The 17,579-nt window shown below is 37.4% G+C and overlaps 1 protein-coding gene across 1 annotated transcript; it reads left to right on the plus strand.

Moving 5' to 3' along the window:
* The first annotated feature begins 286 nt into the window (after positions 1-286).
* LOC118241377 lies at positions 287-2,696 on the plus strand. Its single transcript, XM_035526258.1, has 7 exons — positions 287-335; positions 493-849; positions 983-1,021; positions 1,218-1,253; positions 1,436-1,549; positions 1,697-1,728; positions 2,048-2,696. The coding sequence occupies exons 1-7, from the start codon at positions 293-295 to the stop codon at positions 2,159-2,161; spliced, it is 735 nt and encodes a 244-aa protein (XP_035382151.1). The 5' UTR covers positions 287-292; the 3' UTR covers positions 2,162-2,696.
* The last annotated feature ends 14,883 nt before the right edge of the window (positions 2,697-17,579 follow it).

The raw sequence follows: 17,579 nt of genomic DNA on the forward strand, positions 1-17,579 counted from the left end.
AAAGAGAAAAAAAATATATATAGAATGTGGAAAGTTAAAACCAAGGTTGTCCAAGTCTTGACAGGAGCACTTGGGGACATTAATTAATGATGAAATTTATTTATTTTCATCTTTATTATCTATTGTCAAAGTCTATTATGATCTGTTTATTTATTTGTTATTAATTACATATTTTATATTTACACAAAAATGATGACTCATTTTTAGTATTGTATAAGCCACACCTCCTACAATATAAAGCACATTTTTATTCACGTCACATTTCCTCTTCGTGTCTACTCCGATAACAGTGATGGCTTGTATTTCAGTTCTGATTCTCTTTTTTCATGGCACGGGTAAGTAATATTCATTTCATTTACATTAAATAGAGAGAACCAACTTTATTGTTTTGAAGAAGTCATAAAGATTATACTTTTTCAGATGAATGTTTTTATACTGCCCCCCTCGGACAGTTCATGTTTATTTCTATTTTTGTTTATTTATGGGTTACAGATTTGATTGCAGTGACTCTGGGCTCTCCAGACACTTTAATAATGGTGGCAGAACCTGGTAATGATGTCACCATTTGGAACCAGTATAACCAGATAGAACCAGGTTACATATATTGGTTCAAGCAAACAGATCATTCTGTGCCACATCATGTTGCGTGCCAGTTGTATTTAAAATATTATCCATCAGGACCCTGTTCTCTTGTTAATCAAAGTAAACATATTGTGATGACTGTAAACTCCCAGAACACCTCTCTGACAATAACTGGAGTGAATTATACTGATTCGGGACTGTATTACTGTGGCATTCCGCGAAGCACTCACATTTCCTTCAGCAATGCTACTTATTTACAAGTGATAGGTAACATTTTGTGATGAATCTCATTACATTACTCATTTACAGATATTTATGTTGTTTTAATGATGATTCCGCATTGTGATGTCCTTTATTGAATCATGTGACTGTCATAGTCACTTAAAACATTTTGTTTCAGAGCGAAATGAAACACATTTCAAAAGAAAATTTGAAGAAGGTTTGTTATATCTTGTTATATACTTTAGCTGATCAGGTAACTTTCTGTGCAAAAGAATCACATTACATTACAATATTTATATGACATATTTGATAATCAATAGTTATGCACTATAGAGAAGTAAAATTATGGTTAATATTAAATACATGAAATTTAATAAATCATTAAACTGTTTTTTGTTGTTGTTGCTTTCTAGAGAAAAGTGAAACACCATCCAAGACCAGTTCTGTAGGTTTGTGATCTAATATTCATTCATAATCATATATTGAATGATCCTCTCTTAATTTCAGTGTTTATATTCTGCTGTTTAAAATTTGATTGTAAATAATTAACTGAAAGACGTAGATGAAATTCAGTGCAAATTCAAATGTACAGATATAAAAAATAACTCCTTTCTTTAAATCTCTTCTCAAGCTCACTGCTTTTCCAAAGTCTACTTCATGCTGACAGTGGTGTTCGGTGGTGTGATTGTGATTCTCATCAGTGTTCTTCTAGTCATGTTGAAGAGGAGAAAACAACACCAAGACGGTACAGCTGATACTGCTGTTTAAAACTGATCCATTAAGATTTTATGCATGTTCAAAAATACAACTCAGAACAAAAACTAAAAAACTATGTTATATTGTTAATGTTATATTAATAATAGAGCTAAGTTCTTTTGACTGATTCTTACAGAAACTGACGATAAAGTACAACAAAAGAAAGAGGTAATTATGAAAATACATGATATTTGAAACCCACATATATATGGAAAGAAAGAAAAAGAAAGAACACATTTATTTAGGAGAAGATTTATTTAACATGTTCTTAAATTTCTCCAAAAGCAGTCTAACTAATTGTGATCAAATTAGAAAGGTTTTGGAACAGTAGCACTTTTACAAATAAGGAATCATAAAATATATAAAGAATCAGATTTAATTTCATGACTATAATAATACAGTGAATTTGGATATTAGTATTGATTAAAGGAATACACCATTGATAAAAGAATTTATCATCAGTTGTAGTTTTTTTGTACTATTGCAGGAGCAAGATTCTAAATATGCTGCTCTACAGTTTTCTGAAAAGAAAATCAAGAAATCAGGGAGACATACTGAAGTGGTGGACACTGAGGTTGTGTATTCTTCAGTAAGACACTAGCAGTGTACTGTGATAGAACAAAGTTATACATCATTCCTTCATTGTTTGGAACAGCTTTACATAGTTAATTATTTTAACCAACAACAGCCATAAGAGGCTGTGATCTCTGCCATATTTTTCATATCTGTACTCTCTAGTTTTGACAAACACAACCAGAGAAAAGTGTCTGTGTCCTCGAACACAAAAGCATCAGTTACTATTTGAAGATCTGTAATTGCATTTGAGCAGTTAATGTGATGTACCACAAACTGGATTAATTTGGGAGGTTGATGTGACCAGTGCAACAATGGAGAGTATGTTACTTATATTCATGGTAATGTGCTGTTCATAGTGTAAAGAAAAAAAAAAAAAAAAAAAAAATGTATTTTTTTTTCTTTTTTTTTTTTTTTTACAGCATGTGTTCACTCTATAACTAAATAAAATGCTTAAAGCAGAGGGGTAAATGATACATATTAAAAATGTGTGTGTGTGTGTGTGTGTGTGTGTGTGTGTGTGTTTACACGGATGTTTTTACGTGAGCTAAATTACTAAAACATGATGTTATGATGATGACTGATACACATATAAATGTGTTCCAAACAGAAAAGGCCCAGTTTGATTTGTTGTGGTGTAAATTTCATGAAATAAGTATTAAATCATATGAAAAGGCTTTATATTATGTGAAAACAACATGAGTTACTTCATATCTACTGACTCATCGCACTTGCTAAAGTGTTAGAGGTTAGATCTGATTTCTCTGTTCAAAGTAACAGAAAATTTTGAAACCAAGCTACCGTAAGTTAATTTCTATTCACAATGTAAATAATCGGGAATTTTATCATAAATCTATGATTATTCAAAAAAATACATTTGTCACCTTTGGAAAAAAAAAAAATTAAAAATTGAATGTTACTTGAGACATGTAGACTTAACTTCTAAACATGTCCTAACATTAATAAAATTAACTTTAAAAAATTGCATTGCTCAGTATATCTGGTGGAGGAGACAGTAGTGATTGTTCTAAAAGTGATTGTTCTAAAGCCCTTTTGTTGCTGTTTGAGGCAGAATAAATACAGACGTAATCAAACAGACAAATGGAAGGCTTGGTCTTCTACAAAAAAGAGAAACAACAAGAATTATCAGGTGATTTTTTTACTAAGTGATCTTCATATTTCATTTTTCATATCAACATATTCCAGTCCATTACTTTTGATGTAACATCATATTTGAAACAAAGAGTGTTGGCAACATGTGTGTGTCTGGCTTCAGTACATCATGGTCTTTGTGGTCTCCTATGAGACTATGACCTCCAGCCATTTTCACACACTGCTTGCTGCATGACAAACACCCAAACACCAATTTTCCTACTTACACTCTTCACTTCTCTTTCCATAATCACATATGTAAACTTTACAGGTTTACTGTTTAATACAGATTTACTGAGAGAGCCATTTTCTGCAGATATTGTAATACATTTGTTGTAAATTATATTTACTGATTTCTTTGTTTTGCACATTAATTTATTGCATTACATTCTGCTATTAATGAAATGAGAATGCCACAGAAATCATTAATCAGTGTTACATATACAGGAATGACATTTGCTATCATTTTCTCTTATGAATATGTAGGTCTAGAGTCACTGGTTTAGTTCCATTATGAACATTATGAGAATTTATTCAGATAAAAAGTGAAACAATAAATGTATTAAATGTATCTAAATAAAAATGAAAGAATGGATGTGCAAGTAATTGTCACTTCCATTTTCAAAACATTTATGTGTAACGTGTGTGGCCCAAGTGGAACAACGAGCAGGAGGCGAGCGATCCATGACATTATGTAAATTATGTACACTACTAACTCCCATTATAACTTCCTTTCTTACCCCTGCACTGATCTGTGTATAAACCAGGTTGGTGGTTAATATTCAAATGTGGCCTCTGGCAACATTTTTTCAGCTTGCGACTGAACTAAGAACAGAATGGAAGCTCTCACATCTCTGTGGTTAAAATACACCAGAGCTCATTTTGCACAACTGAAGAAAAGACAAAAACAAGTGTGTAAATGACACAGTGTGACCTCTGGCAACATTTTCTCAGCATGCAGCTGAAGAACAGAAGGGAAGCTTTCATATCTCTGTGGTCAACAAACTTCAGCATGCATTTCACACTACTAAAAAAAATGTCATATACAAGTATATAAATAACACAGTGTATAGATCTGAAAGATTTGACAGGCATTTCAGGTTTTAGCAGATGTAAAGGCAGAAAACAGAGATCAACTATGTCAGGCCTTTTATAAGCTTTTGTAACTGACAAAATATATTAGACAAACAGAAGTGTACAATTTTTGAAAGAAAAATTGTGTTTAAATGATAGTGTGTTTATAACTGAAAGGTTGGACAGAGATTTCAGGTTTGACATGCTGGACAGACATGTCAGCTTATGTAAAGGCAGACAACAGCTGAACCATCACAGGCCTTTTCCCCTTTAAAAACAGGTGAACTGGCACTATATTTGTTAACAAATCACAGTTTACTATCTACCACAGAAACTGAATTTTAGCTAATGCTCTCTGAATGCATTTGCACAGCTACAAGGCACACAGTACAATGTAACAAACATAAAAGATAATGTCTCACAATGAACTAGTAACTGCTTTCACTTCCCTGCTGTGTGTACAAACAAGTTTAGTAGCAAAAAATCATTATATTTGAAAATATTTTACAGGTTTTAACATCAGCCTTAAAATGTCACATTTGTTGGTGAAATATAACAACATATGTGTTACAAAAACACATTTTGTATGTATATGTGGATTTTGTTTTCTTTGCGAGGATCTGAATGTTTTTAGACTCATAAGCGTTTTGTTTTATTAGCAGGAAATGTTACCTTCAACAGAAGTAATGCAGAAATAAACAAATGCTGCTTTGGCGCGTCATCTAGTGGAAAGCCTGTGCCACAACACCTGATTCAGCACCTCAGCTTTGTATTAAGTCCTTCTGAGCTGAATGAGGTGTGTTAGTAAGCACTAGGGAGAGGACCAGCAGAGGGCCACCAGAGGGATAAATGATGTGAATTTCCATTCTTGTCCTCCTGCCTACTTAAGAGCAGTTCAAACACTCCTGGTTGCTTGTTCTTTTTCCAGCTGACTGGCAGGTATTTCAGGTATAGATGTTATTTTTCAGGCCAAAAGTGTGGACTATATCCAGTATAGCTATAACATTGCAGCAACATAATGCCTAAGGGTGAGGATGGATAGAGTCCTGGAGCTGAACAGTTCAACTCCTTTCATTCACATGAAGAGAATACTGAAGCTACCAATATGAAAATAAATACACAACCACCTTGCGAGGTTTTTTTTATCCATCTGAGGGGCACTTCAGTACCTTGTATAACCAGTCAGATTTAAAATTTTCAGGACAAAACAGTGAAATAAATCCAAAATATCCAGAACTGTAAAATGACACAATGCGTCTGACAGTGAGGATGGATGGAGCCTGAGACCAGGGTGAATGTTTTTCTTGATGATGCATTACCACTGCATGACTAGGAAGAGGTACTTACAAAAATGTGACATTCACACTTTACCCATGAAACCAATTAATGAAAGAAAACTGTCAGTTTGAATCAGTAAATCCATTTATGTTAGTGTGTCTTTCATTTTTCATTCATTTTTAATTTGCATATATCATTTTAGTATGAACCTTCACAGAAGACTCCAGCAAATAATGATTATTCATAGCAGTGAGGAGGACTGGGGCTTCAGAGCCATTAGTAAAGAGCCGGTAGCTATAGCAACCGAAGTTACTTCTGCAACAGTAACGTGTCTGACACTAACAGAACTCTTCAAATAAATCACCCCTGGAAGTGATCCATGTTGCTTCCTGTTTGGAGAATGTGGCTGGTCTTCCCAGAGCTGGAGATGGAAGTGAAACACCTCATAGGGCCATAAGGCTCCTGGGACTTCGATGATCCACACAGAAACCTGGGACCAGCTCAGTGGCTCAGTGTCAGAGTTCCATGACTGATGGAGTTTAAGACCTCCAGAGCCACAGAGGAAGGCCAAGGTCCCTTCCATCAAAGTACTATGGTGCTGGACATGACTTCTGTAGGGGAAGTTTCTTGATCTCACTTTAAAGACTGTCCCCACTTAATCATAGATAGACATCAAACTGGGAAGGCCTGCCCAGGAAAACACAACAGTCAGTGTGGAATAAACTTCATTTACTGAATGATTACAGAGCATCCAGACAGAATGCAATACTTCTCCTGGTGCAGTCTGACATTTGTTAAATTGTAATGCTCACAACTGAGTATAATGCAGTGTAGTTTAATATGCTTGTATGCTGCTAGATTAGGATTTAGGCCAGATTGAATGCCTTTATTTGGTTATAAATATATATACTGTATTTGTACATGTGTACTGTACAATGTTATGTTTCTCTTTGCATATCTTAGCTTCTTTGAGCTGGTGTCAGAGAATATGCCTGCCATTGTACAGCACACCTGGAGCTGAGAGGGTTAAAATATTTGCTCAAAAGCCCAACAGTGGCAGCATGGCAGAGCTGAGATTCAAACCCACAACCTTGCGATTGGCGGTCCAAAATCATATGCACCACAGTATCACTGACCTAACAAAATACTATGATGATATAATGTGATGTGTGCTGATATGGTCTATAAACACACAAGAAGAATAATAGTAAACTACTACATTCTAAATATACTCTTAATAAGATACTGCATTTAGTACAAACTAACTAGCTCAGTGGATTACAGCAGCATGAACATGTAAAGTAAACTGAAACTTAGAGAGAGCATGACTAACCCATCCTTCCCACCCAATGAAAGCACAGTCAGTCATGATCTTGGGGACTCCTGGCTATGTTCCAGTGATAGAACCCAGATCACCACATGTTAAATAGCTGGTGGATGGATGCTGTAGCATGGACGTACATGTTTGTGTATTGCTGTCTGGCTTAGTGTTTGGAGATGCTTACAGTACTTTGGGGGATACTATGGTAATCAAAGTGGCAGAATTCTGTGTAAAGTAAGGCTGATTAAATGATGTACAACTTGTGAATCCATGTTTATGGACTGTATTGAGAGAATATGTGTGATGGCCCGAGTGCCGCAGGGCACGGAACAGGACGCGCAGACTCCCTTGACTATGTGCAACATTTAATGACATTAAACGTATAGGACAATAGTGGCACTCACACATAACATTAACAGTAAACATAAACACCAACGCTAATGATAAAGACTGTAACATTGACATAGATTATACAAATAATAATAATGGCTACACAAACATGAATACTAACATACTACTCAGACTCTAACAAACAATGACCAACACTAAGGCACGCACTGACAGTGGTTTAAATAGACTAACAAACACTCAATGTTAAACCCTGTGCAGGTGCGTGCCATCACGGGGGTGTGGCTACAAACAAGAGTTTGTACTCTGCCGCACACGGCAGGCCGTACCACATGACTTGTGGGTGGGGGGTGCATCCCGTTACAATATGCATTCATCTGTAATGCTTTTGTATTGGATCAGAATCCCAAATATTCCATTTATTAATTACCATGTTAATATCAAACAGAACTGCAATTTAGCTGTGGTCTTTTATGTATTTTTGTTCACGGCACTGTGTGATGGAAACAGATCTGTAGGCATGTGTGCATGTCTGTCTGTGCATGTCTTTGCATGAACAGCAAACAAACAAACACTTTTAAGCACATCAAAGGCTGTGGCTGTGTACATAGCAGTCATTCTAGCCATTCTGCTTTTTTACACACTGTGGTCTAAATATTTTCCAACCTCAACATGGACCCCCAGTTTATTCCTCACACTTTGCATCAAAACCACTCGATTTCTGTTCTCACTAGATACTCCTTTCACTTCCACAAGCAAATGTTTACTGATCACAAAGTTCACTTGAGGAGATCTGTTAAAACAGATCAGTGAACAGCAGTGGGGACAGTGCATATATCACACTATATGATGTATCTCCTTGGTATATACACACTTTATGATGCATCTCTTTGGTATATACACCACACGTTTTGGTGCATCTCCTTGGTATATACACCACACTTTATAAAGCATCTCCTTGGTATATTCACCACACCTTTTGATGCATCTCCTTGGTATATACCACACTTTATGGTCACCTGGGCACTTGTTTGTTTCTGATGTTTTGCCCCAGTGTTCAGCTGATTTCTGGAGTTGGTCTCTATGGTCTTATTGTCTCTAGAATGACAGGGATTCGAGTTTCCATGCATGTGGCATTGAAACTGACAGTGGTGCAAGGGGCACTTGGTGCTCTAACATTAAAACAAGATGTGAGAGGCTGAAAATAACTTACTTCAATCCTAAATATGGGTACTGTAGGCATATTGTAGTCGATAAAGAGTTATTGTATTACCCAATCAGAATCAAGCTGCTTGTTCTTATATTGATGCACAGCACAGTAGTATTAGAGAATCATTACAGGCTGCAGCACTGAACCGATTAGGGTAGTTGGGGTGCTGGAACTAAATGGCCTGAAACCTTCACTAAAGAGCTCTAATGGAAAACCTTTTGTCTTGTGAACGTCCCACCCACTCCAACATAACACACCCCTGAGCTGTGATGGGAGTGTGGTGAGAAAGCTACTAACCACAGCAAAAACCTGAGCTTGGTTAAACAACTAAATTTAGCATGACCACCATGGCAACATAGAAACAAACAAACAAACAGACAGACCAGGACATCATCAACATATGTGTTATGTGGAACATGCCATTGGTGGACAAACCTGGGAGATGCTGGTGGCTCAGCTTCTAACAGCAAATGTCCATTTAACATCACAAAACAACTGCAGGCTGTTTCATCAAACAGCACCACACAATCCTGCCTGTACAGGGGTATAACATCTCACACTGATACACACAACACCCCACACTCCTACCTGTATGGGGGTATAACAGCTCACAGTGACACATACAAGACCCCACACACCTGCCTTTACAGGGGTATAACAGCTCACACTGATACACACAACACCCACACTCCTGTGTGTATGTTTAACAGCTCACACCAGTACAGGGTACCTAGGCCATCTATAGTACACAGGAGAAGATGTTGGTAATGTGATCAGAGGCAACAGCACCATGAGAAACCTTCTTCCTGGAATACAAGAAACCTTATACTGTCCTTATACTGAGCACAAGGACTCCACTGATAGCAGCATACAGCAGCAAATAATGCTACAGCAAATGTTAGCTAAACAATGTCTACAGACCACCCTATTTCAGTGAAAATAACAAGTCAGTCACTTACAGTGAGAGACTTTGGCACATTTGTAATGTGCAGAGCCCAAATACCAAGCCCCGTGAATTAAGTTAATATTGTGTATTTATCTTTATCTAAACTGAAGGACACATGTTAACATGAACTCACACTTAAATTTAAACATTCCAGTACATTTCAACTCATTCACTGGTCCATGTTAGAAATGTGTTTCCTGTTTGGTGACAGGACCAAAGCAGATTTTTTATCTATATTTTTAATTTCCCTCTGGGATTAATAAAGTTATCTATCTATCTATCTATCTATCTATCTATCTATCTATCTATCTATCTATCTATCTATCTATCTATCTATCTATCTATCTATCTATCTATCTATCTATCTATCTATCTATCTATCTTGATATGAGTATTGGTATGATATCAGTAAATACTAAAAGATTTTGTACTCGTACTCACACCTGGACTGAGAAGAATGGCATTCATGTACCACTAGACATGACCATACAGACTAACTGTGAACATGCTTCACTGGCCCATCAACTCCTTTTCATTCCTCTGACTGATCCCCTCATCCCATTAATACCATTGTGAGTGATCCCCTCACCCCATTACTATCACTGTGAGTGATCCCCTCATCCCATTACTATCACTGTGACTGATCCCCTCACCCCATTACTATCACTGTGACTGATCCCCTCATCCCATTACTATCACTGTGACTGATCCCCTCATCCCATTACTATCACTGTGACTGATCCTCTGACTCTGAAATCATCACTGACAATACAAATACAATAATCTTATGCAGGGTTCTAGGCTGTAAGTCAGTTCTACACATAAAAGAATGTTTTGCATTCATGTTACAAATGTTTTGTATGTTTTGTTGCATTTGAGCGGTGTATCAATCCCATGGGACTTTTAGATTCAACCTGTACTTGTATTAAAGGTCATGAAGACAAGCTATAGTAGTGTTTGTCTTTACCACATCTATAATGATGCTGGCTGACAGCAGTGACACTGAAGACCTGTGACCACATGACACAATATGGCAAGGGACTTTATTTACAGGAACGTATGTAATACTGTATGAATGTATGACGTGATCCCTTTTTTTGTGTATTATCTATTTATTCATGTGTTGCAAAATACATATATTATTTTCCACTGAAATTATTGTAGTTTATGAATTTTTATTTAATGCATAAGCCACACATCCAACTATATAAAGCAGAGTTTGATATGACCAGTCACATTTCCTCTTCATGTCTGACAGCAGGGATGGTTTGTATATTGCTTCTGTTTCTCCTGTTCCATGGCGTTGGTAAGTAATACTAATCTCATTTACATTATTAAATAGAGAAGATGACAAAGACAAAATTTTAAATGATAAGAAATAACTTGATGTTCAGAGTATTGTCCCACTCAAGATAGTTTGGGTTGATTTATGTTTTTTGTTGTTTTCTGTATTGCAGATTTGCTCCCAGTGACTCTGGGCTCTTCAGACACTGTAATATTGGTGGCAGAACCTGGTGATGATGTCACCATTTGGTACCAGAGTGAACAAACAACATTAACTTACGTATACTGGTTTAAGCACACAGACAGTTCTGTGCCAGTTTACATTTCATGCCAATATTACAAAATATTTTCTCCACCCAGCCTCTGCTATTTTGTCAAAGTAAACAAATTGTGATGACTGTAAACTCCCAGAACATCTCTCTGACAATAAAAGCAGTTAATCACACTGATTCAGGACTTTATTACTGTTTCACTCAGCCAAGAGACTTAATTTCCTTCAGCAATGCAACATATTTACAAGTGACAGGTAACTTTCTGTGCAGTCACATTACATTACTCATTAACAAACATTTATATAGCATGATTGATTAAAAATGGGTATGCTTCATGACATGTTCTGCATGTAACTGTATTAATCAATAAATAATGTTTTTCAGAGCGAAATGAAACACTCTTCAACTCTTCAGCAGTTCTGAAGGTTTTTACCTTATGAATATAAAAAACAAACAAATATATTTATTTTAATAAAAATGACTCTTCACACTTGTCACAGCTAGATAATCTACATTAGCATACCTAAAGGATTTTGCTACAACCTGAAATGCTGCAAAACAAAACAATTACAGAACATGACAAAGCTATTAAATTGTGTTACTTTCCATCACTACTATAATTTTAAAAACATTTATGTAATTTTACAATTTTATTACCACTCTCTCGAATTTCCATTCTTAGCCATGGACTGATCTATGCATAAAGTAGGTTGATGGTGTTACAGCATGGCCCCTTCCTCCTGACTCTTCCCCATGTCAATGTGACGTCCCATTGGTGTGTGCGCGTATGTATCTACCTGGTCAGGCCTCACCTTGTTTATTCTATTATGTGTTACACCTATCTCTCATCATTAGCATGTATATTTAAGTGCTTGTATGCAAGTCAGTCTTCATTTATGCTCTGTATCAACTGCTTCATTGTGTGTTAAGACTGCCTGTTACTTTGTAAATAGTGTTAGTGCTTAATGTTCTTCATGTTTGGTTTTGTTTTGTTCCGTGTGTTAATAAACGTATGTGTCGTGTGAACCATGGCTTGTCTTTGCATCCTGCCTCACTGCCCACATAACAGAAACATCGACCGCTGAAGGATGCCTCGAGCCAAGAGGAAGAAGCAGCATAGCCACCCAAACCCAATCCATGCAGAAGAATCCTCCATCCTCGTGGGAACACTCCCTGCCATCACAACGGGGGAGAGTGTCCCTGGAGGATTTTGAGGGGCCCTGATAGTGGTCCAGGGTCATTCTCTGCAGAGTCCTACCTGCCTTCACTGGACTCCTGGAACCGGTATGACTATGACTACCAGTATGCAGGGTCGGACTCTGCGGGGTCCTACTTGCCCCCCATGGACTACCAGGATGGATATGAGGATTACGGCAAGGTTGAAGAGTATAACGACGTCAGCCTCACGAAACTTGTCCATTTCAGGGATCCATCAATGGAGGACGCCCCAAAGATTAGGACCCCAATTCGGGTTCAGAGGAGGGGTCGGTGGACTCTGAAAGCAACATGCTCCTGCACTTAAGGCGCCACCCAAAACACACCTCTCTAGTGCCTGCAAGCCTCCCTGTATCACCTTTAAAGAGGCTCCGTCTCATGTAATGCAGAAATATTCAAACCTAGCCTTGCCACACCATCTAGTGGTGATCATGTGCTACAACATCTGATTCAGCCCATCAGCTATGTATGCTGTTCTTCATGAGCAGAATGAGGTGTGATAGAAAGCAAGGGGTAGAGAAGGGGCACTCCAGGCTCCACCCCCAAGGTTTAACCCTAAAAATGCTGGAGTTGACCAGCATGCAGTCTCCTAGTTTATGTCTACCTACTATTAACCTGTAGTGCTTCACTGCCTAACTGATCTATAATGTCACTTTGGATTATATTAATAATATATTCATACAGAAATTATAAACAATATCATATTATATTTAGAGAGAGATATATTTTGATTTATTGTGGTGACACCATATATACAGTCACACCCAGGAAATATAAGGCTTCTGTCTAAATGCACAATACAGCAGCAAGTTCAAAGCTTCTCTGTCAGGCATGTGCATAATAAAGGTTGGCTGATGGTCCTCTGATGGTTGGCAAGTCCTGAGAACCGAGAAACGTCCTCAGAACTCAGATATTTCAGTAATACAAGTGTTAACAGTGCTGGCATTAACCAGCATGCAGCCTCCCGGTTTATGGTTACTAATGCTTCACTGCCTAACTGATTGGTTAATGGCACACATGATAAAAATGTGTCAGAAAAACAAGAGACTGTATAAAACCTTGCTATTTTCTGAGAGAAATTGCTAACTGAATAATTGTGTCATATCCTGGTGATTCTGTGGAGGATGGGAGATGCAGTGTGCTGATGAACTCATGATATCATTCAGGTCTCCTGTAGATCTTCTTATTGTATTATTTTATAGATGCATTTCTGGCAACTGTGAATAGGTGGTGAGCTCAGATTTAGTGTTACTGTGCTGGGTTGGTAAACCCAAGAGTGGTGGTTCAAAGCCCACCTTGCGTTACATAGTATTCTAGTTGGGGAAATTCACCAAATAGTTCCCCAGGTCCTGTTAATTTTAACTCTTAGTTGGGCCTTTTTTCCATTGTTTTTTTTCCAGCCTCCTACCCAGATAGCAAATGAGTGACGGCCTAGATTTGACCCACATTTACTACTTTCATCTGGCCTACATGCCAATGTGGACTGATGGCACCAAGTCACAAATGAATCCAAACTAAACTGTAAGGATAAATGTCAGGATAAATGGCATTTGACTGTAAAAACAGCTCTACAACAGCACACATAACCTTGCTAGAAGCACTCATTAGCTTGTTAGTCTTTTTGAGTCTTTATGTTTTGCTAGTAAATATTATAGATGCTTTAGAATAATGCATAGGTTTTTAGCGGGTGTAAAGGTTCAGTATACGTACTGCACACATCTTTGCATATTTATAAATATGTTTAGAAAGTGGGATTTTTTATTTTATTTTACAACTTACATAAGATGGTGCCTGCTCCATCTGTCGTTAACCCCGTGATTCCCATTTGTTGATGTAGTCATGTGTTCCCTGTTGTCCCTCCCCCTGCCATTCCTCAGCCTCAGTCCATCCACCTGTGTCCAGGTAGTCTCTCCCTCATCTCTCTTGTGCCCAGGTAGTCTCTCCCTCGCTCCTGTTCATGTTCAACAGTTTTATTTTTGGTTTCATTAAATGTCTTTTTGTTTCTGGACTCACACCTGCATCCTGCCCATTTATTGCCCCCACATGCCACGCACTGATACAGATGATAAGCATTTGTATAATGATCTATAAACATGGGCCACATAGACTTTACCTAGTTTGTATGTAAATAAATACATTTATAATGTGTTCCATTAGCTATTGACTATATTAGCTGAAAGTTGTTTCTGCAAGAATGTTTATCGATTAACATAGTAAAAACAATGACAACTTTGAAAATTATTTTAAGACCTTTAAGTCCTCCTTAAATGCTTTTCTCTAGAAACTTTACTCCACTTACTGAGGGGAAGAACATCTCCAAAACCTAAAAATACAAGCTTGAGGAAGCATATTTTGCAAACATTTCTGCACATTTCTTAGCCTTGGTTTCAGTCTGAGTTGACCCAGAAACTTTGGATATATTTACATTTACGGCATTTAGCAGACGCTCTTATCCAGAGCGACTTACAAAAGTGCTTTGTCATTTACTCATAGAATATCCTAGTACAGTACAGTAGGTTAAAGTCCAACTGTCAGGAATGGCTGCCGTCCTGGCATCCCTGTTTCCGTGGTTTCCCGGTTGTGTCTTTTAGTGCTTATTGTAGGGAAAACAAAGTACTAAATTAGTCAGTCAATATGGGAGCAGTGTCAGTTGTCCTTTAAATATTCTGCAAATAGATGGGTCTTCAGTCTGTGTTTGAAGACTGCAAGGGACTCTGCTGTACGGACAGCAAGTGGGAGTTTGTTCCACCATCTTGGAGTCAGGACAGAAAACAGTCTCGATGCTTGTCGTCCATGAGTCCAGAAGCAAGGTATTTCAAGCCGAGCCGTACCTGAGGTTCGAAGTACTCAAGGTACAGATCGGGCTTTGACCGTTGACCTCATGTATGAAGGGGCTGGATATACTTGCATGAATAGAATAAAGAAGTTGGGCTGTGTTATTTTTGCAATGGTAAGGTCTTAATAAGGAAGTGAATCTGGAGTGATGTTGATAATAAAAAAGTGGAATGATGTTTCCAGTAGACACAAACCATTACACAATGTCTGTTTTTGTTTGTCAAAAAGAGGTAATCAGGTTGTGCAGTAAAGGCTTTGAAGCAGATATTGTAAAACATTCCATTCAAGCTTACCACACAGATATCACGAGCTGTGTGGTATACAGTATTATGATCTGTATCGTATATAGTGGGTGGGGGTGGGGGTGGGGGATGGGGGGTTTACAGTATTATGATACAGCATTATAGATAAATTGGTGCCATTACCAGGCTGGTGTCTGTTACTCCTTCACAGTAACCCAAGATGAGGAGAGGCCAAAAAACAAATTAATGTTCAGGACATAATTTTGACAGCTCCAAATTCAAAAAAATATAAACTATGTAAATATTAAAAAAAAAAAAAAAAGTTAAATAAGCTTTAAAAAAAAAAAAAGATTGGAATACTCCCTAAGAACTAATGATTTTCATACGCTGGCTACATGGAGGGGTTCACACTTTGTCCAAAAGAACATGCATAACTATAGTGAGATTTCAAAAATGACAATTAAAGGCTAATGGTGGACAACAGTGAACAATGCCTACATCAAACACCATTATGACTGACGTGGACTGTGAATTTTCCAGTGCTGGTTCTTCAGATTCCAAAGATATTTTTGAATTTGTTGAAGATGACAGTCGGGGTGACTGTATGTCATAACAACGAAATTCAACCATTTAGATTTGAGACAGATAGAAAAAGCTGCACCAGAGAGCAACAAACAACCTGAACCAGTAGTCAGAATTAGGAATTCCCACTGGTAAAAACAGGTAAAAAAAACCTTTGATGTTACACTTAAAACTTATCCTAAAAGTAAAACCTATTACGAAACGTAATCTTGTTTATTAACAATCATTTATAGCATGGGCATTTGATCTATCTACTGGTTATATTTCTCATTTTACTAGCTTGGTATGTATCTAGCTAACTAACTATGTAATAGTGCTCTCTTTTTTCTAATAACCAATGTCTTAGCTAAGCTAGAGAATACATTTGCAATATTAGTCTAATGTGTGTTTTTAGTACATTAGTCATGTGCCTTGGTTATATGAATCTAGCCTTAAAATGTATGCATTATTACCTTATTTTCCACATTGCTGACTTCAGTGAATTTGTAGTGCTAATTTGTACACTGAAAAAATAAAACTGAATTAAACTGACAATGTGTTAAACCACACAAGTGTTTGGAAATCATTTTCTTTGATTACTTCAAACACCATTTATCCAAAGACATGGATATTTGTATATGAATAAACTTTAGCCTTCTAAAAGCTTTTTAAAATACCGCGCTCCAGAAAGGTTGGTGAAAATTATTTTTGCTGTCCTCTCATCAAGGATACATGTCTTTAATGGTTTTGCTTGATCCGAGTGCAGCCCCAGGCACAACTGACATAACATGTACACGTCACGAGACGCCCCCCAAATCACGTGGTACGGCCTGCCGTGTGCAGGGGGTTTACTCTTGTTTTTGGCACCTGTACGGGGTTAATTGTTAGTGTTTGTTAGTCTATTTAAACCCTGTCGGTGCGCCCCTCACTGTTCGTCATTGTATGTTTGTCTACCAAAGCTTATGTTAGTATCCATGTTTGTCTAGCCTGTGTACATGTTACAGTCGTTGTTTGTCAGGGTTTAGTGTGTTTATGTTTTCTGTTAATGTCATGTGTGAATGCCACCATTACTGTCTGTGTTGTATATAAATAAATGTCACCGTCACCGTCGAGGGAGTCTGAGCGTCCTGTTCCACGCCCAATGGCACTCGGGCTAGTGCTACAGTACATCTCACTCAGTACCTGACTAAACCTGTATATTGTTGTGAACTTTCATACCCATGTAGATCACATGTTGCTGGTTATTGGTTAGTACTTTGAATGCTGAAAGTTAAAGCAGGGGAAGAACATTTTCATACAACTCTGCAGCTTTGGAATAAGCTTACAGACATCAGGACTCATTTGTTATTTGTTATAAACTTATTTGTTTACTCAAGCTTTCAGAAATTTGTTTTCAAGTTAGATTATTGGAGCAGATCTTGGTATCTTGGTTAGTCATTTCGTTAATCTTATAAGCTACTATTGTTCATTTAAAGTAAATAGTTAACTTGAAAAATCAGCTTTATTTGTAATGTGTTTGCTATCCAGTGCTGGCCAGAGGAAGATGGGTTCACATTCTGAAACTTGTAAAAGCACCACACAAATCAATTTTAATTTGACATTTGACATGAGGCTCCAGTTTACCCAAGATGTTGCGAGAACCTTAGTTGTCTTCACAGAATTGAGTCCTGCTTTCCACATTGGATTGGAGAGCGGTTCTCAATTTCTG

The sequence above is a fragment of the Electrophorus electricus genome, chromosome 5 (genome assembly GCF_013358815.1).
Source record: "Electrophorus electricus isolate fEleEle1 chromosome 5, fEleEle1.pri, whole genome shotgun sequence".
NCBI classification, from domain to species: domain Eukaryota; kingdom Metazoa; phylum Chordata; class Actinopteri; order Gymnotiformes; family Gymnotidae; genus Electrophorus; species Electrophorus electricus.